The following is a 27931-nucleotide window of genomic DNA, read 5'->3' on the forward strand; positions in this document are numbered from 1 at the left end:
TAATCAGTTCTCATTATTGCTCTAAAACTGCTTATAAACCATGAATCGAACACTCAATAATACTTAAGAAGAGCAACGAAACATGGGAAACCAATACATATTTAAGGCTGCCGCCAGAAAATTCTTAATCGATTCTTTCCCTTATCGAAGATAATTTTTATCGCTACTCAATGAAGGGGTGATGTCCAGAGTGACTTTAGGTTCTTGGTTTCAAAATCAAGTAACTGCCTGTTACATTAGCTGAAAAGAGACACCGCACAATCTCAAGAGTAACGAGTTATCATTAATATTTCCTTATTTATTTGCCATTATCATCGTTGTCCATTATCCATCATCTATGTATATCATTATATTCATCGAGTCCTTACTTTCGCCGGCTTTCCGATGACATTTGTCGACCTTCTGTTTCGCGTCTCAGTTTCAGCTGTGTCTCAAACTGTACAGTCGCGTCTACATACCTCAACTAACCTTTAAGTAGCCTTCCTTGCACGCCATTTTCAGGGAACACCTTGTCGTTATAACATAAATATTTCCAATTACATTTTTAATAAGCATTTTTGAACTTAAACATTCAAGCGTTAGTTGTCAGCGGCTTCAATTCATCATCAGCACCATGGGACATCGTCTGTACTTCGCATCTATTACGCATCTTGAATTGGTTCGAAATTTTATTAGAAAAAGCATTCACAAGACGCCTAGATGCATTTTTTCGTTGTTGTTTTTTCTATTCGCTCTATAGTCAGCTTGTCTTTTCATCGATATGGCTTATCAATTTGTGTTGCTGCGCCTAACGGTTTCGACCGTTCCTTTTAAACAGCATATCCCCTAAAAATGTCCTCCACACATTCTCTCGCCTGCGGAGCCAAGAGGTCGGGAAAATGACTCTTTCCTTCCCCCTAAAGAAAAAGCACACACGTTAAACACTCTGTTATGTTGTCCGGTTTCTCTGGTCGTCAGCCCGTTACTCAACCAGTCTTCACGTTTGTCATTTTCACAATTCTCTGTTCCCTATAGCTATATAATCGTCGTCACGTATTGATTCAATGATAAGCTTCTCACGTCAACTCAATCTTTTTCTCTGGTTTTTTTTTGCGTTCGCGTTGTCATTCGGTATAGTATGTTCGTCCTAATCTACTCTTTTGTTTTCTGTACTTCTTCCTCAGCGGCTCACATACGTCGCGTTTTCATTGCAGGCTATGCTGTCTTTTACATGATGCCTAGCCTAGCTCTTTTTTCTGTACTCGCCCTATTTTTTTCCAGCTTCCTACCCGGTTAGTTTACCATATTAGTAATTCTTGTAATTATAGTATTTATTATCTCTATTTACATGTATTTGCACAACGGGGCGGTATCGGCCGCCTCGTCGCTACCGTCGTTTTTCATTTCAGTTATATTTTACTTATCTGTGTATATATATATATATATATATATATGTATTTTGGTCTTGCATGCGTATTATGACTGTCTATCTGTCTGAAAGCGCAGATGCTGGCGCGGAAGAGTCATTGTTTTTTGTGCAGACGGGTTACGTAACCGCCCGCAAAACGATAGGGATCTAAGATGGCTGTCTATTTCGACTCTGTTTCTTTCTTTTGTTGCGGAAATCGTCTTCAGAAGTGATACTGACAAGACTTGCCGACATTTGCAATTCATTAGAGTCGTTATCATTCTCAGTTTATTAGCGTCTCGCGTCCACAGCCCATTACTTCGTTTTATTCGTTCGGTCGGTGGTAAGCTAGTGAAATAATCACTGAGAACCTCTACCCTGCCGAATCGAATTCATCCTTATTTAGTTTACTAGCCATCTCCCTTTTAAATCTGCTCCTTATTTTCGTCCCACCGTCACCTACAGGTCCGCGATACATCCGCATGCTCTATGTTTGCGTTGTTTCAACATAGGATGTACAACATATCCATTCAATACGAGAGAAACAGAATAACAGAACTCGACTGTTTCACCCTCAATCAGCATCACAACACTATAATGAATTGCAGAGCCGACGTCGCCAATCAACCGAATGCGTGACGTCGTTGCCGCAACAAACATAATACGTTTGATGTTATAAACCATCAACGGTAAATAGCATCGAAGCAGTGAAATGCGTATATATCGTTTGTTCTCGTGTAGCGTCATCATCTTTACTACTATTATTATCAGTCTGAACGTTGTTTTGGTATCGGTTCATGGTCGCTGAGGTTGTCAGTTGCTGTTACTGTCGTTGCTGTGGCTGTTATGTGACAATGTGTGCGTTCGATGAAGGGGTCGACTTTCCCGAGCCTCGAGAAAGCGTCAAGGAATAACAGTCACTATGGATCTTCTCGACGGAGTGGCTATATCTATATGTATCCACATCGACTTTTCATACGGCTAGCATGAAACAAGCAAATGCGCTAAGTCGTCAAATTTTGAAACGACTGGATCTTCAACCTCGAGGAGGAGCAGAGCGTAAGGTCCCCTTTCCATTTCTACGAGTGATCAAGCCAAGCGCTTGTATCAAGGGTGAGCTTCTAGATCAACGGTAACTTGCTTGGACAGTTTCTACCCAGACTCGTATCAAGCGTCACGTTTTGATATTGGCTTCAGCGAGCGTTTTTCTATTTTAAATCGGCTGTTCTAGCTTCCTCTCCCTAAGCAGAGAGACGGTCAACAATGACATAACATTATTCCGGAATATGATCTCCGACATTCAGTTGCTATCCAAGAGTTTAATCTGTTTATGTGTTACAATTGGTTATTTTGAATAAATAGGAAAATCGTTGACGAGCTTTATCGTAACACTGAGGGCCATTGCATCATTCCGTTGACGCGTCTAAGAATACTAAGCCTTCATTGAAATACGTCTCCTCTGTACCTTACGGCCTACTATGTACCTTCAGCTACCACCAGTTTTAATTTACATGTCCCGCTCTTTCGTGGGCCGTAACTTCGCACTTCAACTACTCATTGATCTTTGATTTCTAGACCTCAACAAGCCTCTTAAAAATGGCTACGTACATAAAGATAGATAGCATGTTTCTACTTTCGTATACTATGCTAATGATCCGTTTGTGTGTGGCTGGCTTGACGCGATGGCCCAGCAACAAAAAAATCGAAATGGAAGAAGATGACTTGTACAGCAGGAGAATTTACATGCAAAGTCAATAAGGTTCTACCAGTGGCAACAATATTAGCTAAAGCTTCTTTTTTTTTTTTTGTTTTTTATTATTGTTAGATAGTCCTATTGTAGCCAGAATCATAAAAAAATGTAGCGAACTCCGACCAAAATTTCAGATAACGGCGTTAAATGGACATAACCTCCATTCTCTGCCTGTTGCATTCGATCGGTCAAGCGTTCTACTCTCTGATTTAATCTGTGCCTGTGTGTGTCTAGGTGTTTCAGTGTTGCGGATCACCTCGTCCGTGCTCTCCATTTGTGTTACATTTTTGGCGCTCAATTTTTATCCATAGCAGTTGCTCTAAGGGTAGTGAATAGCTAGACAACAAATAATAGTAATTTTGTCGTTCCCGAACAGGAACATTGTCCTTGCGAGAGGGACAGATACAGCGCTACAGGCCGACAATCCCCCAGAGCCTAATCCTTGAATTTGCGGCCACATGTATCAATCAAGGTCGCAGCTTCGTTAACGGTGGCGGCGACGGCGGCAGCACCAGCAGTAGGTTTACACTCTTTGCGTCTTCATTAATTTCATCTTTGCCATTATCACCATCACTGCCAATTTCATTAAATGAGTCAGTCACTCTGGTCACTCTTGTGCGAAACCTTCAGTTTCCTCGATGGCGTACGTCAGCTTCTCCACAAGCTGTTCGTACGATTTGTATGGTGGAAGATCTAATCTGTTGAAGCACGTGTGACTCCGGGGCAGCCACGTTTCTTTGCCGACCTTTTCCACACAGAATCGCTGCGGGCCGTTACTTCCTGTAATTAGCAGACATCACGGGAGGACGGCGAAATCCCGTTTAATAGATGATGGAGTCGAGGGGAGCTGCTAATATCTTTGTATCTAGAAAGAAATCTAGATAATATGTATGGCTTATGTTTGATTAGGAAATGTACAAGATGACAAATTGAGCTATTATGTAATTATGGAAGTATACCTAATTGCTCATCGTACTATATCAATACTAATGCAAAACAAACCCGGTAGCTAGCGTCTTTTCAGAATCATCGTATTATGACACCTATGCATTAAGGCAAGTGCGTAATGTATTACCCATAAGTTCGGCGAAGCCGCCAACAGGCACACGGCACGTGCCTGTGACAAATTGCAAAAGTCTCATTCGCTTCTCTGAGTCCATCTCGCGGATAAACTGCCACAGCCAGATCACCTGTAGAACAGCGAATTCAGATTTGGCATTTTCGCCGTAGACAAAAACGATGCATACTACTACTACTACTACTACTACTACTACTACTACTACTACTACTACATGTCGAAAGTCGGTCCAGTTCAGATTGTTTATTATTGAAATACTGAACTTGGATTACGCAATTACATCCTTTTGAAACTCACCAGTTATAGTTACTTTTTCCAAAACCGTCCGTTTACTTCAAGATACATAGCGAAAAAGAAAGAGATGAAGAACTTGTTTAGACTCTGACCTGTTTCGAAGACCTGGTGTAGTGTCGATATATGGTATTCTTCTGCCAGTCATCAATGTCAATTTCCTGCATTCCGCAGAGCATCAGTTCCAGCTCGCGTTCGTCGAAATAGTGCAGCCACTCAAGAGGAAGAACCTCGTTAAACCTGAAAAATAGTGTACTTTGATTTTTTCCTAGCGAAACTTTATATATTAGTCGATCAATTTTTGTTCGCCTATAGTCAAGCGAACATTTTTTGTTTTTTGTAGAGTACAACTCTCCTGACCCACCCATCGATAATGGACATAAAAAAAAAAAAAACGAGCTGACTATACTGAAGAGGCAAATATTTTATTACCCGTCAAGGAAAGATTTTGTCTGCTCTTCTTGACCACGCGAAAAACGCCAGTCAGTCATAAGACGAAGATACTCATCCTTGTTCTCTTCGCACACACGAATCTCGGCGCCACCCGATTTTAGCTCGTGCGACTGGATTTGCCCAAGAATCTCGAAATCAACGCTGAAATACAACTCAAGCTGGCATTCCTCGACATTGTTTTCGCGAATCCATACGAGTGAATTGTAGAACTCGTTGTCTATTGATTCGATGTCTTTCATCGTTAGCTTCTTGCCCAGCATACGCTTATAGAACGGCAACGTAAAGCCCGAGTAGATAAACTTGCCATGAAATAGTGCCATCGCAATAAATCGGCCTGGAAAAAAAAAGATATATAAAGATTACCATTTCTCTAAAGGCTGTTGGTTCACGCATAGGTGCAATGATTTACGTACATGTTTTGACGTTTGCTTTCATCATCTCGTAATGCATTTTGGCTTGTTAAATACGATATCTTCAAATAGAGAACGACATTATCTTACGACGGACATCGTCTTCTTAGCACATACCAATGAAGCGGAAATACAATAGATGATCAGGATTCACTGAACTGGCAGGGTTGATTTGAAGGGAATAGTTGTTTTTGCCCGCGTATTCAAACAAACAGTACATAGGATTGAGCACCTCGTGTGATAGGAGGAAGAACCACTCGCGAGCGATTCCGCCATAGTCTAAACCTTCCTCTCCCTGTAGAATACATAGAAGTAAATAACGTACAGGCGGTTAGGTGCAAACGTTCCACATTAAAAATGTTACCATACAGACAGAACAACAGATAAATGTTTTATTATGGCATAAGGACACTCTCTCACGATACAACGTATCGGCAGGACGTCTATGTTACCCATACAACCCTATTCTAAATGTTAGATTAAGTAAACGGCAATTGAGGTAAAGTCGTGGCGTGTTAGACTCACCTTGAACGTAATGAAAAGTCGACGGCGTAACTCGTGGGGAGCAACACGCATAATTTGACTAAACGAATCTTCGAATATTCCATTCCGGCTCACAGTTACCTTCCGTTCCAATAGTCAAAAGCAGTTATTATTAATGAGGCTGATAGGATAGGATAGGATAGGATAGGATCAGTAGTTAAACAAGTAACGTAACCTGCGAAATTTCTACTAAATACCAAGTAAAGCCCCTATTAAATTTGAAGCAGTCATCAAAAAATAGTAACTCTACGATCCAAAAACATAGATACTGACCGTGAAATTTGTTTCATATTTTTCCCAAAATAAGTATCTTTTCGTTAAGTGAAACCTAGATAAAATAATCACAAGGCCATTATAATGATTTTTAAGGTATGCAAACGTTTCTCATTGATTTAACCAATATGTTGTTCCAGGCAAACGCATGCATCGCGTGCGGTTCCATTGAAGCTCCACATGCAGGTATTCATACAGGTTTGGTAAAGATAGTATATCGGTAGGGCCATTGTTGTGTTTCGTCGTAATCCTACCTTTATATGGCTAGGTAAAGAGTTACAGTGACAAAGATAGCGGAACTGCGTAAGTTTCCATTTGAAGTTTCTCTCGTATGCCAGTGGCACCCCATATGCTCCCTTAGGCCCTTTTCCTGGCGGGTATGAACCGGGTCGAGGGTCACTGAACGTCGTTGTCCTTCTGTTGTGGTCCACGAAGTATCTGACTCCATCCTGAAATGAAACAGTTAAAAGAACTCGATTGTGAACATTGCTGGGAAAAATAAAGCCTGTGCGAGTAAGACATTTCCAGTAAGTAATATGGATTACTGGATAGGTGTAGAAATTACGGATTATTATTATAATTAAAAATTGTGCATCATGGATAAGTGTAGAAATAAAGATAATATATCGGTAGGGCTATTGTTGTGTTTCGTCGTAATCCTACCTTTATATGGCTGTGTAAAGAATTACAGTAACAAAGATAGCGGAACTGCGTAAGTTTCCATTTGAAGTTCCTCTCGTATGCCGGTTTACCATTAACCAGCAAGTACCATAACTATTGCACCTTGACCTAATTTCAAATGCAGCCTTAGCTAGCGATAAAGTTGCTTACACTTACCTTGGTGTACTTGATCTCCCATCCAGGCGGGAGCGGGTCTTCTTTGCCCTGCGTTCGGGGGTCCTCCCACTGTGTCGTTTTGTTCTTGTGGTTGACGAAGTAGACCCGGCCGTTGGGGTCGATTCGCTTTTCCCATCCTTCAGGAAGCGGGCCAAGTGGGTCGTCTTCCTCGACCTGTACAGGAGTGTGGTAGAGGAACCGTTGTTGGCACTGCTGCATGGCCTGAGCCTGGGTTGCCTGTTTGGTTGAAAATTACGAATTTACAACATTTTCAAACGGCTCTGTCTGCAGAAGCTGCACTGAAGGCACGATCGACAACCGAAACCCCCCACTATTCATACTGGCATAAACTTCAAACAACGGTATGCGCTATATGTGATAAGCATTGGAAACGAAAACGCTGTAGTTGATTAATGGCAGAGTTATGGCAGGGATAGCTTGCCTCACAAAGCCAACTATCAAGTTTATGTTGATAAAGACGATAGCTTATGGGAGTGATGCTAAGTCCAACGTGCAATCTAAAGGCCCCTTTGAACAAATTCATGGTCATAATGAATAGATAAATCATTATAACTCTTTCCTAAATTGACACCATTACGAAATTGGGATGTTTCTCTGATGCTGCTTTGGGTTTTCTTATGATAGATCAAAGACAAATTCAGTAACGATATGAATTGGCACACGGGTATCAGTAGCGTCGCCATTCAGAGCCGTAATCTGATGAATGATTTATGGTGTTTTTTCGCGGCAATACAATAAACGTTAAATGTTGCAGTTAAGTCTAGCACGTCTGCATATTTTACAGCGAATAGCCGTCAGCTGAAAACCCACAGGGATAGGACAACAATCATCTGTATACACATCCAGAATGGGGTCCTGATACATCACATCAATTCCCGATATATTTGCGGTACACAAATCAGACTTAGTGTCAATGTTAGCTCTTATGAAAAAAAAGGCGAATTTGTAATCGAACTGTCATTAACTTTACTGATCTTCACACTTTGTCCTACGGCCTCATCTCATAAGACCAGCACAATTAATTCATTAAGGTAATTGCTAAAAATTAACTAAGTCACAAGTGACGATACAAGATAAGACCAAACTTTTTCCACGCTACTATCAACCGAGGCACATCGACAATAATCCTATAATAGCCGCTGATAAAGTAGCGCTCTGTCGTGCCCTCACAAGTAAAATGAACACCAAATTATTGTGTGACAATGCTACAGTCCCTTCTATATCTGGGCTGATGGCAGTTGTTATATATCTGATCGCTTGCAGCTGATCGTTCATCAGCGTTGCCGGCGCCGATGGTTCAGTAGCGGAATTATACTAAGTTTCCCTTTGCAACGGCCGCCTTTACCGACGCTTGGTCAAATACTCGGACGCACGTCGTCACCGAACCATAATGTCAGTTCTGCTATTGAACCCGCCCGCAGTCGACGTGGGTACGTTTATAAATACTTCAGTGACCCAGTACGTCGAGAATAACATCAAAAGTCGTCCCGGCCTGCAGCCGGCAATATCGCCGAAAGACATTTACTGAGGGACTAATATTTCCAGTCGAGTACGTCAAACGAAACCGTTGCTGTAAAGCCATTTCTAGCATTTCTTAACATGCTTTCTCTATTAAATTTCACCATCCTCATATTACGATTCACAGACACCGAAGTAATGTCTATAGCAACGTAAACAGGGCTGATACGCGGCCACGCAACGCATATTGTCTGCGCAGAGATATCGGCAATGTATATAAAAGACATAATACGACCGTACGCTTGAACGGCTCTATCATCGAACAGGGTCCCAAAACCGCGAAACAAATTCCCAAGCTGGAGCAGTGCGTCCTTGTGACCATTTTAATAATCGGACATCTGGATGGCGTTTGATACGGTAGTTATAGATGACGTTCAGTAGAATACTGATGACTAAATAAGGCTGTTACGATGCAATTCCTTACAACGAAATAATCTTCACGGTCCGTTAACGACTCCTTTTAGAGTAGACTGATTTATAGTTCAGATATCTATAATATAAGAAGAATTGACCAAATTCGGCTAGGGCTAGAGTTAGGCTGCTTAGGTTGAACCGAGAAAAGCGTTGCTATACGTGTTTGTCTACGCAGCCGACTAGTAACAGTAGCATCATTTTGAATATCTCGGCCATCTATGAAACGCCTAATGAGTAACATTTGAATTTTCCCTGTTTGAATTGGATGAGTTTTGCACTTGAAGGGTTCATTTCCCACCTGCCAATGCTGATAGTTGCGAACGCTCTCTGGCGTCGGACGTTGCCAGGTTGTTGTCCGCGTATTGTGATCCACATAATACACCCGTCCCCGGTTATCCCGTCGCATCTCCCAGCCTGAAGGTAGGGGCTGTGGACGCTCCCAGGTCGTCGATCGGGTGTTGTGGTCAACGTAATATTTTCGATTGAATTGGTCGAAGCGGACTTCCCAGCCTGGAGGAAGTTCCTCGTTTGCGGTATCCTCACGACTTGAATTGCCAGCTGAAGTTCCACTGCTGTTGCGAGCCGTCGCTCCACTGCCGCTTCTCTGGTCACCTCCGCTTCCACCGCTTCGCGGAGGTCGACCCCCAGCGGATGTCGTATCTACAGTTGAGGAAAGCGGACCCGATCCCGCTGGTGCCATGTCATCCGGTCCTGAATAGATGACTGCTACAGGTGGCAAACTGAATACCCCCCCTGGAACGACGAAGTCAAGGAACAACGATCAAGAGTTAGAAAATTCGACGCTAAGTGAACTAGACATCTATATGAATACAGGACAAGCTGTGAATTAACAATTCGATTTTTCTAGCTGTCTGTTGTTAAAAGATTGCGTATAGCCCACTTTGTAAGAAGACGATCGTGGAATAACATTGGAATTAATGGGCAGATGGGAGTAAACAAGTGTGGCTGTGTGAGTGAGATCTGCTAAGAGATGAAGATGCTAATATGGTTGAGCTAAATATAGTAACATTATCAAGTTTCGTTTTTACGTTTCGGCTTTATAGGGAAATGCCTAGTTTTGCGTTTCTATTCGTGGCACGTTATGAGACACATAAACCCACATTCTTATCAGTAGTAGCATCAAGTGATAGAGTAATAAGATCTTGACGTTATCAGTTGTCACAAATCAAAAGTCGTTTGCTAAAATACAGTAATGTCACTGGCTGGCGACAGACTGGAACTACAGTAGAATGATTTGTGGTCCTCGATCGCGGCCCCCAAATGATGGGCGATGAACATCTATTATGTCACCATTCAGATTAGCATTTAATGTTTACGAATATTACCAACATGGAGCTTCACTCTATACGAACGATTGTCAATGTCTCCAGTTAATAGGCTGGTCCAAGGAAGTATTTCGATTTTAAAGGCACTCCTCAAACTGGATGGACTATGCACTATATAGCAATAAGGTCGTTTAAGGACTATCACATTGTCTAGACGTTGACGTCATATATGATGATTAGCAGAACCTAGATACACATTATATATTAGGGGAACTTGCCATGGATAGAATGGATCTTAAAATAACACGGTTTTATATGTTTTCTTTTAATAACAATTAATCATTTTAATATATTGCGTCGAGACATGTGTGATGTCCACGGTAGGTCGTACAGCTCACGATGCGAAAGTTCGAACGTTGTTGCCTAAATAGAAGATATGGGATCTATCATAGCGTGAGTTCTATTCTACATTCGAATCTAAGCGTTTCTTATCACGTTCTGTTCGTAGCCCTATTCTCCAGTCCGAGAAGACTGTATATGTAGTACAGGTAAACAGATTGAGAACCTCTCAAGCGTCGATCTATCTTTTCTTGTATCTGAGCTAGCCGATGTCATTAGTCATTTCGCCAATACCTCTGTAGACCTTGCTAATAGTTTCGGCAAGGTATGAAGACTTTCAGGCGTATATGACATAACTAGCTGAGCTTTCTTATCTAAATATCGAATTTGTCTATCATCATTTACCAAATACGCGGCAAACAGCTGAACAGGAGCCGATGTGGACTGGTGCTCAATCGCTTTTTCCAGTCATACGCAGTCACGTAATAATCAAAATCTAGCTACCCACAAGTCGAGCCAACATTATGCCACTAATCACCGAGGGTGATGCAACAAGGAAACTGTAACTAAGAAGTTATTTAGAAAGCGTTTGCGGAGCTAAAGTAACTGGTCAAGAATACGGAACTTGCTAGATTGCACAGTGCTCATTGATTGAACAATGGCGCCTACGCAGAAAAATTCAACCACGGTTAGTATTTCTTCGATCGGTAACAGTAGACTGTAGATTCATGATAAACAACGTGACAGCAGGAAGACAATGGCTCACTAATGAAGGGACAGAAGTTACATGCCCCTTAACGGTTTTCATAATCAAGTCGAAAGTTACGATGTTTTTATCTATTAGGCCCAAGAAAAATTGAAAATGAGCTCGGAAAAATAAAAACCGCTACGAGCACACAGCTTCTTTGGCGTATAGCATTTATAGACAAAGCAAAAGAAGCGGTGTGACTCCGGTCATGAATTGCATCAGACCAATAGTTGGGAAGAAGCTAGCTTCCAGGAAGCTAGAAGGCGACGTTTCGAATTCATCACACCATTGAAAAACTAGCAACAAAACAAATGTTTCGTATTCGGAGACTAAGCGGAACGGTCCCAAAATGGCAAAAGCTCAGGTTTCTCTACGGCACCGACAACTTACCGCTAGCAGAGAAAACTAAACGTGTTTTGTTTCTTGCCTTAAGAGCGGGTCTTGGTTTGCGCCTAAATAAATTCCATTAGTGAGAATCGATCAGAGCTACTTGAAGTTGCCGTACCTGCTAAAGTTACGCGAAGCTTAATATAGCCAATGTGACAGTGAGTGCGAAACTATAAAGCACCGGCTCGTCGGAGCTGCCAATTCGTGAGTAGCGATGGCCGGTACTTGACGGTAACCCTATGCCTGCGAATTCTCGTGTATCTAGGTGGGTAAAAGAGACAGGCCTATGTCAACGGAGATAACTGCGAGACGACATGACCGTTTTACATCGAGCCTATATCAAGGATTGCTTGGAAATCGAAGCGAGAGTATCAGCTTAATTAGCTACTACCGTATTAGAATCAGAGGACTAACATTTTTGTTCATCAGAAAAAATTGCCATTGTAAAGCCAAATGTATGAGCTGCACTTGCAAATGTTGTGCAGCCAATATGGGGAACTGACGTGAAAAGTCAAAGAAAAAAAAAAGAGAATTTATGGCTAAATTAGTTAAAAATTAGGATGAGCTAGGGAACATGTAGATTAAACTTCGATACTATAAAATTCACTAGAAGATAATATCTATATAAAAAAAAAACGTACAGCGATAATAGCTTTCCCGCGCATTAACACCGATATGATTAAGTTTCTCCTGATCGGCTCCGGTTGAAAAACGACCTTTGTGATCTTCAGTACATATTTATTTCGTCGAACACTATTAGCGGTTGCTTATATTATAGGTCAACACATCTCCATAGATAATCTACAATCTACATAGATACACAGACAGCACTGCAAGAACTTTCCTGCTATGTTCAGGACACCGAACCCGATTTTCACACTTACAGCCTCATAGAATCCATTTGTACTCTAGCATAGTCCTGCACTCACACCGAGAGAGACTAGCGGACACTTGTTAATGAAGCGAACAACTATGTAACTTTGTATGTCAACGAAAGTTCAGTTAATTAACTGGGTGAGCGCTAAATATGAGAGGTCCCTCTTTCAACATTATGTCGTAGGTTCTCAAACTCTTGCAGGTTCCACTCGCGCAATTTGAAGCGTAGCTTCATCTGGCAGCTCACAACAGCAGTTGGCGACCGCTAGAATAAGAACAGCTAGAACTGGCTTTCGCAACTCTTGTTTAACGATCAGTACTTTGAACCCTGTGAGTAGACTAAAGGCGACGGATACGCAAACGAGTACGTGAAAACGCCAATGAAAAGTTTCTCGTATTCGCGTAAACAGCGCCCATGTCCTGTCAAACTAATGTCGACTCAAATCGTCATAAACCGCACTGGTAGGCAACTCAACGAATCTTGTGTTAGAAACGACAAAGGAACCTAAGGCGACAGTATTATACCAGTATAGATACCCAGTAGGGGCACGTAAGCCTACCGATACGTAGGCTCTGCTCTCAAAGACATGCTACCGGGACCCGAAACGCGTAAACATGTTCTAGCAAACGCAACTAAAATACAACGTTTCTATAATTTATGGTTACGAAAATGCAGTTAATCCGTGCAGCACGATCAGACGGTATCAGACATTGGGCGATGATTTGGTGACTCAACAAGTTCTGAGATATTGCAGGCCGTCGAATCCTATACAAGTGTGATCGCAATGATACTCTTAAAATACTGATACCAGCAACGTTTCCATATGGAAAACAACATGACCGTTTTCGATTGAGTCAATTTGGTTAAGCAGATATGGTCATTTAATGGCGTCACATTAAATTATTTATCATATCAACTTTAATAATAATTGTCGTTGATCTTTAAAGGCTCCCGCAGGTTTTTGCGAATATTCTAGTTCTACTAAAAATTGTCCAATAATATGGAGGTAAGAGCAACGCGTCGGGACCGCTGTTCAGTGTCTCGATTACCTCTATGACTAATTTATTCCCGTGATATAGGGAGTTGACTATGCGGAATCAAAACAAAGCGGAATCTCTCTATGTAAATCATACTTGGATTTGCGTAGTTGAGTGCTCATTAGGGGATTGAAGATCAGCCAATCTAGACAATATCTGGTTTAGGCGGAAAACGAGGCGAGAATTTAGTAATATTAACAATGAACAATAACGGATCAACCAGCTACATATCATCGACTGGACTCCAATCAGTTGTTTAGCATAACTAATGCAGCGTCCGACAGAAGCGAGGAGATCAAACAGGCCTATATTGGGAAAAAAATGTTTGCCAACAATTTCTGCAGTTATGTTCTTCGTGTGAAGATCCGAAGCCGGTGGTGTGACATACTGATAGTGACTTCCTTATCATCATGATACTACAGCGAGATAAGCATTTTCACTGACATGTGACAAGGCAGCATCGGCTTTTATAAATAGTGCGGCGTCCTGGCGGACAGTCGTGTCGATATTTTTACATATTTTGTGCCTGCCTGGCTCGCATAGTGGGTAACACACTTTTGTATTTACCTTAAAAGCGTCTTCTCTATTTATTTATATCATATGTAATCATTCTCGAAAAATTCTTGCCCACAAAATATGTTTTCGATTTGTTGATATCGTACTCACCTTGACCAGGCTGTGCGCTCGCTGCACTTTTGGCTTGAATGGCGTTCGGCGTTCTAGGGCTCGAGGTTGGTCCGGAAGTTCCATTCATGACAACAGAGTTTCCTCCGCCAGAGGTATTGCTCGTCGAGTTTCCTATCGAGTTTGAGGGCACTGCGCCGCTCGTGGCGCCTCCCGCTGCTCCACCCTGGCCACTTTGGACCGCGCCGCCGTTAGCTTTGCTCTTGCGTTTGACTCGGGCTTGTTGAGTTCCATTTTGAGCCTGGCTGCCACCGGCCTGGGCGTTGCTTGTTGCCGTCACCGAAGCTGCCGGCGTTAGTAGACTATGACCGGCTGGAGGAGAATTTGGAGGCGGATATAGTGACACGTCAAGGTGAAGCCCGTCCAATACTGTCATAAGGTAACATCCACTGGATAGATCTAGGTGCTGAGGATATTGACGTACTTTAATGGACAGAACAGAGAAGTTGAAGAGGAAATCAACGAGTCAAAATTCATGAATAGTGAACAATGGATGTGAACCTGACCTATGTATTGAACCTATAGTATATTATACCTGTAAACATCCGCATAGGAAATTGAATAATTTTCTAGCTGCTACTATTGGGCAAACAAAATTTCAACAAACAGTACTGCGGGTAGATATGATGAAATAAACCTTTAATTCTGCTGCAGTAAAAAACATGTCTTTTGCTAATTTTTTTACTTATTATTTTTGTTAGACGCCAGCCGCTATAGGCTGTAAACGATTTAGACAGTAACAGTTAGCCATAATAATTTCAAAAATCGTTCAAGAAGAAGAAGAAGAAGAAGAAAAATCGTACAAGATATCCTAGTCGCAAAAAAAAAAATGGACAAAAGCCAACGCTATAAATGCAAGAACATCTTAAGGTCAGGCTATTACATTCGATAAAATCGTGCAGAATGGAGAAACAAACAGGCGATGCGACGCTCCACCTTATCTATAAGCAGCCTTGTCCCTTCAACAGACTACATTATAAAAAAGGCTATCACGGAAAAAGAAACTTTACTGTTGTTGTCTTTATGCGAACGGCATGAAGCAATTAAACCTAATGCAGGTTCGGCTTGCTAGCAGTCAGCTAAAAATAATAAACGACACCATAGTCGATAGTCTGACAGACGTTTTGCCCACCTAGACGCTGCTTGCAAAACGTATTCGCTGGTCCTAAATTGAAATACACCTAAACCTATCGAATGTGTGCCTATTTTTTTTAGCGGTCTTGGTGAACGATTACAATTTTCAGTGGTAACGGCATGTACTATACAATCGGTCATAATGAAATATGCCATGAAAAACAATGACTGCCAGATACACAGACTAATCCAACGCTACATTTTTTTTTGACCCAGATTCGCTATAGAATGGACATCCTTGATAATGATTTGTGACCTATTGGTCGTTCAATTACTGATGATCATCTCACTTAGGCTATAGCGCTATGCGTCGTTTGCAGCTTCGGAAATCAGCGTTAGCGGCACGGCAATCTATCTTCCAGTAAGGCATCTTTTAATGTATTAATATTGCGGGGGTTATGCAAAACGCTCCATTATCTCAAAGTTTAAGACAAACCCAATCCTGCAAGTTCTACTGGAATTCTCGAACCGCACGGGGTGGCCAGCGAATAATAAAATTTAATTATTTTTCTGCTTTATTTACATTTATACTGCGCCGTCTGAGGTCCCTTTGAGATGAACTTTAATTGGACTGCCTGTATTTTATTACGTTTTACTACAGTGGCTACTAGTCGTAATAACGAACTTGACGTCTAAACGTTGACCGTCATCGTGTAAGACATGCCACTCTGCGAGTCAATAGTTCCAATGCGTATTTTCGCTTGATCTCATAAGTCATACTGAATTGTGACTGCCTGTATTTAATTTGAATCAACTTATTATTTAAGTTAGCTCAACGTCACGGCGAAGAAACCATTTTTTCCCAACCACTCTGTAATGGCACACACAACCTAGTTACATCATATCGTCATTGACCGAATGAATGTTAAAATCCCAGTGGAAAAAAATGCAAACATTTTAATTAGGATCTAATTTGTCAATCAAGTGACAATTTATCTAGTTTACCGCGCAGCTTATTGCATTCAGTCAAGCTAAGTATTTAAATTAGTCCAACGAGCTAAAATAGGCTGTGTTGAGAGAATGTATTAAGGAGTATTATCAACACGAGTCAGAGACGTTTGATTGATACGTTACATTTTCCTGAAGTTTTCTCGAGCAATGAGTATAGGTCGAGAGTGGCCTCTCCGATTAGGTCGTCCTTCATGAACTGGTGGTGATTAAAGACTCGAAATAGAATTTTCGAATATGGCGAAACGAGCACTGGAAATGTTTCATCCCACTTTGGGTGCGCGGTTCCTTTACAGTGGTCTGTTTTTACAGCCGCCCCACCGTCGACGCTGATCTCTACGTATGGATCCGGTTTGAACAATATACCTGCAACAACGTGAAAGAGTTATGCTTAGAATGGTACAAACTATATTAGGCTGTGGTACAGGAATGATCTCCTCAGTAGCTTCTTACTCGGAACGCTATTTGTAAGCATGTTTTTGGTTTACTGTAGCCTACGTGTGCATCTGCATGGAGCAACGGGTTATATGAGATGCTTTCGTTGTCATTCTAGGCGATATCTGCGTGAAAATCCCTCAGAATCAAGCCCCCGTACGAGACCAAAAATTTGTTCCTAGTAAGAACTTAGCTGGAGTGGCTCTTGCTGGGCTTCTTTTTTCAGCGCGCTTATGAAACCTAATCGTAACCATACGAGCAACTTCTTTGTACCTATTAGTCTACTTTTCCTTGCTAGCTATCATCACCGGTATTCAATTCCCTGTAGAAAAAAATGTTGTCAACGCTGATATTTCTGGTGTGCGTCTGCTCGTTCGTTCATAGTCACTATGGCGACTGATTCAGAAAAACGCGCAGAAGTCACCCAGGCTACGCTGTTGTAGCTGAAAAATAAATCTGGCTAAAGGAAGGCAAGCCCCAATTTCTAGATAACGGTTTTACTCGGCAAGGCGACACACTGTCCAATACATGCTTCGCGAATTACTATCGCCTTGTATATTAGCCATCAGCGCTCGTTTCCTTTATAGCACGCCTTCTAAAATTTGCCTACAAGGTATCAAAAGACGGCCCATGCTTTTTTCAGTGCTAACTTACTTTCGATATATAATATCAAACCTATCCCACACGTCTGACGTACAGACTAAACAAAGTAAGCTATAATTTGAGCTCTTTTTATTCGTGGCGACGATTAAAGCATTGCAGATTTCTACGATATTGTCTGAAATGTAGTCCTTACGCGGCTGAACTTGCAGTTCAAAAGTTAGAATACGCAGAAAACGCTAGGTATTGACGAAATTTTCGCTATAGTCAAAACAGAATTGACTCTTTTTATATACACATCTGGTTAGGTATAAACTAGCTTATTCATAGATATAAACAACGATGATTGGATCCAAGCTCGTTCCGTGTTAAGAATAGGACCAGTGAAGTATATAAGAAAAGAACACGTGCGGTGGGACCTCCATCTTTATCAAGTCCAGCGAGCTTTTACGGAAGTTGTAAACTTGCCAACATCTGCTACGTGAATATTAATACTGGCGCCGCGAATAGCGACCAATGTTTCTTAATACATCAAACAGATATTCAAAATAATTATTTTTCTATTGCGACAACCGGGAATTCTTGACTGATGATTGTAGACCGGCGATGTCTTAGATTTTACGTAGGCAAAAACGCCTTCCAAGGATCGAAAAGTATCCAAATAATTAATAATAAGAAAATAGAAATAAATAATAATAAATAATCCATTAAAGTTTATATAAACTTTAATGGAGAAAGTACTGATTGAAGCTACTATTGAATATTTATTAGATTACAACCACCTGTGAAAGTGTCTTACTTATAGAACATAAATATTCTACACATAGTCTTTCTTCGTACTTCAAACAATTTTTCGTTGCACAAGCAAAGTTCGACAGACTGAAGAATCTATTGAGCGCCTTTCTATGTACCAAGTAACGTGTTCATATCGGTAGCAGATGGGACTATCGAAAGCAAGTAAGACTGCGGTTTCATCTTCAGTGCAAATATGATTCTAGCTTAGGTACATAAGATGCTGTTTAAATTCTACATGCAAAGCCAGACACGTACATTTTTTTCAGCTCTATATGAGGTAACAAAAACACGCAGCAACAACTATATTTGGCATCGGACCGCCCCTCACTTAACTTAGCTGGGACTCAGCTTTGAAAAAGCTACCCTGACAATTTTTAGAATTGTCAGTAGGCATCTCGTGAATTTCCTATCCATATATAAATGCTGCTCCACGAAAAGAAGCTACAAGAAATTGCCAGTCATCACCAACATGTCTATACGTACCAATTCCATGGACCCATCCTCCGTCACCCGGAAGATTAAAGACACATCATGCGTTACAGCAATCTCCGAAAGTCGTGTCGACCCGATAGATTAAAATGATGTTTTATTTAATCGCAAAGATCACCTCCGAGCAACGCTCTTGCGCCTGCGACAACTCACAAGCAAATTTCAAATTATTTCATGAGCATCACCTCGATGGCTGATAGACGAGCTAAGTTTTCTGCATGTTCCTGCTATCCTCACCTAACAAACACCTCAGATTTGTTGTTGTCCTTTCTAGGACAGCTCAGGGCTAAGTATCCTATATTCAAGAGATGCTTTGGAAGTGAGTCTTCTTGGAAGGGCGCAAATGCGGGCTAAAATGGTTCCTGGCGTAGCTTTATTAGCCCAAATGCTTTTGTTCGGTCTATTCAAGTGAATGCAAGTACACGTGTGTATTTGTGTATATGGTGACAAAATCATCAATCACGATTTTTGGACCAATAGGTCTTGTGCCATACCGTGAATGGCAAAACTATTAGAATCACTGAGGTGTTGAAACCTCTAGTTGTTCTCAGCTAACTAATAGTTATAGTCAGGAAGACCTCTTCCCTGTAACTCTATTCACCTCACCCATTCATTTCCGGAACAATAACATAAGGAGGGAGCACCTGCGTGAATATATGACTAGCTCAACGCATAGCTCTAATGCTTCCCTTCCGGATCAAGACTACGTTAGGTCGTTGCAGACGTGGTTGAACACAAAACGAATTAATTCATCCTCGTTCACTTTTACCTATCGATCAGTGAATATCATCACCTCACGAACAATCAAATTTATAAAAAAATAAAAACGACTTATACGATGATTGAAGTGAGACGCTCTATTCAACCGAAAGCATCATTTTTTTGATACGAATGGAAATAACCCCTTGGGGGCATATGTATGGAGGTAATATAGAAAGAAAAACATTTGAATTAAAAGCAGTTTCCAATTATAACATTTCACTTTTTACAACCTTCGTACAACAAATATCAATACAGCATCGTGCTATTGATTAAATAAAGCAAACATACAGTAAAAAAAAAAAAAAAAAACGAACTCTGTAATGACTCTCCCTCTGACGTCGAGTTTCCGTATCACGCTCATAACGTCTTCAGTGAGTACGTTATTCACGAAGTAACTTCGAGCTTCGTTATGTACCCGTAGTACAAGTTAAACGAGTAAGCGTGGCGGAAACCAAGCATGTCATCGGTCTTTTTCCGGTTGTTCTCTGTACGTCATTCATATTCTACCAACTGGAAAGATACACTATCAAGGCTTAGAATCTATATACATTTCTCCTCATTCACATCCATTCCACAATAAACAAACACAATTTCTATTAGAAGTTTTTGGTTTCATAGCCAGAAACGTTAGAAAAACTACGGGTAACACTATATCGGTGCAATAACGTAGGAAGGTTAATTGTGCCACGCCTTACTGCACTAAGGAAAAACCAGCAGAGCAAACTTCGCTGTTCAATTGAGGTTCTTGGAGTTTCCATTTTCGAAAGACCTTTACCGCTTGAAGAGTGGATGATAGCACGGATAATTAAGTTCGTTATGATAGGTATTTTTGAGCCCGACCTTATGAAAGCAATAGCTGATTAGAAATATTAAGAAGTCATCATGATTTATGTATCATATATAGATGGTTCGTCGCCATAGCCTATTGAATAAATGCTTCTGGTTTTACGTCGGAAACTACGTAATCATGGTATTTGACGACCCGCTTATTGTACTGCTTACTATCTTAAAGTTCCAACGATTTCAATTTGAGGCGTTCTATTAATGGTCATTTTTTTTATGTAAACCTGAATTGGAAAACTTGACTAAGAATTTTCCCTAGTACCATGATCTTTAGACGTGACTCAACAACAATTTCTCATAAATTATAATACTTTAGACTTTTCTAAACTTGAACAGGAAAACACTTAATTTTTCTTTCCATCGGATAATATCAGCTACTAGTACCGCAAGTGTAGATGTACGTATAAAATTGAAAAAAACACTAAATAGAAAAAGGTGATCAAGGTTAGACATTACAGGAAATTTTAATATCTAGCATACAACGTTAGGAAACAATTTAATGACAAATGATGCAAAACGCTAATGAGCTAATTTGCCAGTTAAAAATGGCCGCCACGTCCGAAAAGCGAGGACAGACTGCAGATAGTCGAATTTTCCTAATGTACTTCGGTGCATGTTTACTCGAGATTTTTGCTTACACTTGCATCATTTCATTTTCTCTGGATCAATGCAAGAAAAACGTACGAGTTCGCCTTAAAAATAAACTTTAATCTTGTATGTTTCTAGAAGGGGTCCCTTTTTAAGTTGAGATTATTATACAGTTATAACAACACAGTAAGGATGATGCTCAATAAGCTTGTATTAGATCATGCTTTAACATACATTCTCGTCTCAATAGAGAGAAGCAAACTCTTTCTTATAATTCGGTGTCGGGAATTCTGTTCCGTTTTATACTACCACGTTTTCGTCGAAGTGTATTCGAATATTCAACTTCTTGTAAAGATCCATCCGCTGGTTAACAAAACATACTGCCGTACTTCGAAATCTATCTAGCTGAAGTGGAAAATAATTCCAATATGGATTCGTCTATATTTTCAATAAAGTACGCCAATAATATTTATCATCGTTACCCATATTTTCACAGTGTAATATATAGTTCATCGTCAACATCGTCGCATCTTAAATAATATGATCTTAAAAAACCCCATCTACTATTAAATGTTTGATGTCTTTGCAGTCGGATAACAGTAAATAAAGGTAACGATTAGTTCAAAATAGAATAAGATACTGAACTTGTTTACAATAGGACGTTTAAAAGCCAAAAAAAAGATATACGATACTCTTTTATTCAACAGACAATAACCTAGGCTGTTTCGGATAGGTAGTATCTCGAGCGTTTTCTATTTTAAATATAGGTAGGATTACATAATCGTCGGAAACATCTGACCTTGATATGAACGTTGGTCCTGTCATTTGGATGACCTTTTCCAATTTCCTGAGTTCGCAGAACTCTGGAGCGTAACTTATAGCTCATATAATGTTCGTATGTGGCTCTTAGCTTTTTTACGGTTTGATAGTAAAAATATGTTTACGTCGTGTTGGAAGATATCAAATGCTGAATAACAAAAACTGTGTAAACAAAGTGTTTAAATCAAACGATCCGATAGTTTTGATAGATCTGATAGTGCATGGGCACAGTGAACGGAAATTATCTGCCGCGAAGTGTTTCTATATTGACAGATTTCATTAACACCATCAGAAAGATAAATAGAATTAAACTTTTAGGAGCTTCGGCAAAATTTCCTTCGCATCTTATATAGGACCTCAGCAGCTTCTATATTTGATCATTGATTTGTGTTAGAGTCTCAGCCGGGGAATAACCCACAATTCAAGAATAGTCACCTAAGAGTTTCTAGCTGTCTCTATTTATGTTTATCGGTATAAGGGTTCTTAAAATATACTTATTACTTTGTAATATTACATAGAAAAGAACAGATATGAAAATTCAATGATTCCCGTCGACAGGATCGTACAGAAGAGCCTGATAAAAAGACTGAACATTAGGTAAGGACCAGCGTCCTTTATCGTTGTCTCACTTACGTAAAGTAAGCAAAAACCTCAACGTTGACAAATACGTCACATCAAGACGAACAATAAGTCAATAAAGCACTATATAAAGTCACTAAAATACCGCAGTTTATTTTCTGCAATAACTTCTCTCATACAAGATTTACGAGGCTTCAATTGAGAACGAAGTGAATCTTCGAATGTCATCGTAAACTCCACCAGATCATCTCCATATATATAGCAAGCATATTACAATCGATTTAAGAAGAATCGCCGCCGAAAATTGTCCGGATCTGCCGTTCCTGAGTATTTATACTCCATGCATTTTTATTTTTATAAAATAAATAAGTTTCGTTGATATTAGTAAACAAGGACATTATGAAGACAAGCGATTTTTTAAATGCAAATGATAAAATACCGGTGCGTAAAACAGCGCACTTTCACAGCATGTCATGCCCCTGATTGTATTGCTTGCCTCATCTTATTTTATACTCACAGAAGTACCCTCCCTCGTTGGATGTAGCATTGTATTCAATAGAACATGTTGCAAGTTTATGTCGAAAGCGGCCTTCATCCGTGAGCAAGCCGAGAATTAAGCGAAACAAAATTGCTAAAAAGATGTAGTTTTTAATTGGCTCATGTGACGTCAATACATGGCCCATCGCATTATCTGTCCGAAAATTATCATACTAAATACAAATCATTATAACTAAATTCCCCGTATGCTTAGTACATGATAAGCCTTGAATGTTTCTGTTTCAATTAAAGATGATAGACGTTTATTTATTGTGAAAAGAGACGTTAAATTTGACAGTCACAATTGTTCTCGACTTCGCCACTTCTAACCTCAGAAGAGTATCTGCAAAGGCACGTCTGATTCGAATATTGCACGAAACCGCTTATGAAACAGAACAACCAGTGCTTCACAGATGAGTCTTCGACTAAATCTCTTATGCAGTTTTTTATGCAAAATCGCATAATTACACTTAGCCACATGTAATTTGTCATTGCTTCTCATAGCATGAGGCTATAGTTATCATGCATATTGGAGCATTCTCTAGAGAGGTATAACTAAACGTTCGTTATGATGTAACTTTGAAAATGTTCGGAAAAGTTTCGATCGAAATATTCCATTTGGCGGGTCAAGTCTCACCAAAAACAAAAGCACCAGCAGCGTCTCGTTTCATATGGTAGCCTAAAATACATGTGAGTATATCGATATGCCATGACTGGTAAAAGCCCCACTACTGCATAAAGAGATACGCCTGCCATGCATGTTAAACATATTTAGTGTGCGATACGCATGTATAGTACCTGTAGGTCTACCTTTCTTCTTCATTTTAACTCTACTTGAGAGCTTAATTTTTCTTTCTGTACACTCTGTTCCAGGATTATTCCCACTCACATCCTGCTTCTAAGAGCAGCTCAAATAAGCACAAGAAAACCATAGAGCTGAAATAATAATGTATTACCTGTATATATATATATAGGTGTCTAACGCGTGTATAAAAGATGATTTAAGACCGCTTGACAATGCGACTTTTTTCAACCACCTAATTGACCATGCTTAGTTATTATAGCTCGCGTATGGGAAGTTGTCTGTTGTGCTCCCATTTGTTACGTTGTCCTTGCTCCAACTGCTTGTTAAACCCTGCATGCACATCGGTACACCGCAACAGATTCAACCTGCCCCAGCTGCGATTTGTAGTACCGACTGCCTCATTGCACTAGAGGTAAACCAGATTGGCATCTGTCACGCACCAGGTAGAACTTCAGATTTCGTATTACGGTCCTCCGGAGACAGTATTATCATTATGATTCCGTCCCTTAGATTCGGATAAGGATGGCTAAACTCGTTCCGTGTATTCTGCAGATCTGGCCATATAACAGAAGCGCTTCACCAGAAGAAAGGCAATACGCGTGACTGCTTTGTTAAGCAGGACTCATAAGACACCCACTTCGGAAAATTCGGAAATATATATATTATTATTTGCTTCTTTGTGATGTCTTTTCACAGAAAAAAGCGAACTCTGGAATTATTAGGCCTACAAGACAAAGGCGGACTCCCAAGCTTTATCAAACGAGATCTAAAAATAAATAGGATAAAACCTGGACAAAACCGCCCTTAAACAGCCATCTTGGCAACCATTTCAAATCGCGCGAATGCAGTTGTATACTACATGTTTATCTATCGGAGTTTTGTACATTAGTGTAGAACATCAGCGGCTCCAGTTTAGATTTTCGACATTTGGCTTTAAAAATTGAAATTTTATAACATTTGATATGGGAACTCTGAGCTAGATCTGCAAAAGTGCTGGTGTGTAACTTGTTTAGGAAAACGTAGACCGATCTGCACAGATACATGGTTTGCTAGCAACTAATTCGTCGGTGTCGTACGAAATCTTGTGCTGAAGCACAGTATCAGTTGATCCCGAGTCAGCTCGCTTTACCTTATCAGATGTTTTGTAAATAATCGTTTAAATTATCAATGCATAATACCAGTCTTAAGAAATGACATATTATGGGGGGCCAGTCTCCTTGTTTCTTATAACGATTTTTATTTATTGTCCCTTTAGGATTTTTTCAATTTCGGCTTTACCAAGATTGTCCTCATCAGCTGAGACTATCAAAACAGGCTAAATAAACACAATACAGTATGTTTATGACAATTTCCTATATCGATCTGTGTTAATTCTATTTGTGACACTTCCAGCAGGCAGTAGGAACAACGATGGCAACGTTCTCCACACTGAGCTACTTGCAACCCTGTTTATTAAACAACCCATTCCGATGTCGCTTTCGCTGTTGTTGTCCTGCTCGCACGCTGCTGAAGCAAAAGCGCAACAGGACACATTGACCAAGGCTGTAATTAAATCGCCATTATCACTATGGTCCTTTTTGCGTCCGTGTTTACGTATGCCATAAGCTTCAACCGGACATCAGCTCTTGTGGTGCGAGGGCAGATATGCTTAACACTGGGCTGTTTTTCCCTAGTCTGCTATACGTGAACGAGCCTTTGTTAATGTGTGCGCTCTTGCATCGCTACCGCTATTACGTACTACTACGGCGATACGTAAAGCCGGTACTGGCTGGTAGAAACGATTCGCATCTAGGTGGTGAGACCGATACCCAGCCAGTCTACTATGGACTGCCGCAACGGTCGCTCTTGCTGTGCAACTAACTGATCAACGACAGCAATATGATCATCACCAACAGCAAAAACCACAGCAGAAGGAATGGTACAGGCGCTCCTGTTGGCCATCCGCACACGTAGACGATAGGCAGCTATCAAGTCAAACAAAACGCAACGCAAGTAGCAATCGAACGGCAAGACAGACACGATAGCACCATCTACTTTTACTCAAACTAAAGATTGCCAGCGCGATAAAAATGAGCGGAACAGACGACGCTAGGCGCTGTTGAAGCATCGACAGCGGCTGCTACTGCGAAGCTCAACATAGAAATAAATATATGCGTATAGTCGTGTTGTGTTTGTGTGTATCATATACTAATCAATATCTACTTATTTAACGGTCTACGGCAATATGAATTATATAAAAGGATAATCCTTGTTTGTTCATCCATTATCATCTTATTTAGTTGATGATGCTGATTCTGTACTCAGGCAAACGTCCCTTGGGTAACCTGATGTTATAGGTAGTTAGTTATAGGTAGTACATCCTCTGACTTATTATGCCCCCATAATAGCCTCTCGTAGTAGCACCGCAATGGCTATTTAGTCGATGTGTTATAATATGGATGATGAAATACTTTCGAGATATACGAGACCTTGATATTGTCTGTAATAGGACACAAGCTCGCTTACTTAACCTGCCTGCCGTTCCTCCAAGTCAATAATATTATTAACATAAAAAAAACAGTAGAAATTACTGTCATTGATACAATGGAACGAGTTGCCACCAGAGTGTGGGTGATGAATCCAATGCCCCCATTGGATGCATGCACAGAGTACAAGCACATAGCAGCAAATTCGCGCAGGTACCATATTTGGCGAGCGTAGCTTTTAATCGGCCGGAACGATCTCATAACTCGATGACTCCACTGATATCCATATCCAGCCTTGCAACAGGTTTACATAGAGTGAAAGTTTCTATTGAGTTGTTTGCTGACCCATGGGAACACTATCAAAAATGGCAGTAACACCCATTGTAAGGTCTGCAATAATTACTACAACAGGCAACGTTACAGATGGCTATTACAGCCGTATGAACTTTCGATCGTGAGCACAGGGATGCTGTGAAGATTATGTGCTTCGATAATCTCCTGTATTGACATTATCATGAGAACTGACAATGTTACCATTGGGCACTGCGTATGCTCTATTACGTACAAATCATCAAGCAGTGTTAGAGCATAGTACTTATATCAACTAGCTTCAAAACCATGACGTGTATATACTCACCAGACGAGTGCAATTTAGCTGATACTGCTGTAATGCTCAACTCATATAACGGGTGAGCAATGGCGAGTGAGCCGGTTGCCGAGGGTCCAGGCTCCGTAGCGGCCGCCATGGCGCGGCCAATATCTGACGGAGAGCCGTGGTACGGCACTTCGCAGCTCGCAGAATGCGCAGACGGAGTTAGTCACAGGCTAATTCGAACAGAATGACGGTGACGTTACGCACACAGCGTCAAATTTATATTTACACACTCCTAACTACCACTTACTCCAAATGGCGAGGAATAATAGCACAGAACCAAAAACAACATAGACACTCTCGCACCTGCCTTCTTCCTGCGGCTGCTATTGCTGCCGCGGCAATACAGCCAGCTCGAGATTCAAGCCCGATGAAACGCAATTTTCTATGATTTAGCACACTATCAGTAACAGTAACAAGGCACTATTAACTCATAATAGTTGAATCGCAACTTATTGCTTGCAACAGTCGTAGGACGGAATTGTTCGTATAGCTCTCACCAATGCCACTCTTCTCTCCACCGGTTGCTATTTCACTTTGTATGTACATATACTGCAATAAGGTAATTCGTTCTGGTCTTCTGTTGTAAAGACGGTAACGGCAACGATGACGAAAGACACAGCAACTGGTAAGCCCGAAGGCATTAGCTCGACTTTGCTTAAGTCGAAACAGCGGTGTGAACAGTCACGGAGCCAAACTCACAACAATTACGATACGCCGTGATCAACTAACTATTGGCTAGCGTTCCAATGGTCTGCCGCTGACCGACTTGACAAGTAGCCGTTGTCCCATCAGACACCAGCAAATACATCCAATCGTCACGCAATACACGCCAGCGACTCTTCAGTCCTCGGTCTCTTAAGTAGTCGCGGTCGTTCGTCACTCGCTGCGACCAGCGACTTCCAACAGCAGCTCCCTTGTACCCGGCCGTCGTTACAACAGCAGTAATACGGTCCACTCGTCGTCCGGCCCTGTGCTGCCATTCAAAACTGCTATGCCACTGCTGCGGCCGCTCACTCCTTTCGCCTTCTCTCGCCCTCCTCTATCCTCGTCCCATCTGTGTCTGTCTGTTGGTCCGTGACGAGCAGCCTTTGCTTCGCACTGCCACCGTGCTGTGGTAGTGCCTTAGTTATTATGTTGGCATGAA

At 40.9% G+C, this 27931-nt stretch overlaps 1 protein-coding gene across 1 annotated transcript; it reads right to left on the reverse strand.

Moving 5' to 3' along the window:
* Positions 1 to 263: 263 nt before the first annotated feature.
* Su(dx) (WW domain containing E3 ubiquitin protein ligase suppressor of deltex) lies at positions 264 to 27774 on the reverse strand. The gene is made up of 12 exons (XM_022850912.2): positions 26770 to 27774; positions 16542 to 16781; positions 14316 to 14756; positions 9274 to 9728; positions 7023 to 7259; positions 6440 to 6634; positions 5895 to 5993; positions 5487 to 5664; positions 4939 to 5293; positions 4602 to 4746; positions 4213 to 4327; positions 264 to 3917 (listed from the first exon to the last, which is right to left on the reverse strand). Exons 1-12 carry the CDS (start codon positions 26876 to 26878, stop codon positions 3745 to 3747), a joined length of 2742 nt encoding a protein of 913 aa, XP_022706647.1. The 5' UTR covers positions 26879 to 27774; the 3' UTR covers positions 264 to 3744.
* Between the last annotated feature and the right edge of the window lie 157 nt (positions 27775 to 27931).

Source organism: Varroa jacobsoni, unplaced genomic scaffold, assembly GCF_002532875.2.
Source record: "Varroa jacobsoni isolate VJ856 unplaced genomic scaffold, vjacob_1.0 contig00015, whole genome shotgun sequence".
Classification (NCBI taxonomy): Eukaryota; Metazoa; Arthropoda; class Arachnida; order Mesostigmata; family Varroidae; genus Varroa; species Varroa jacobsoni.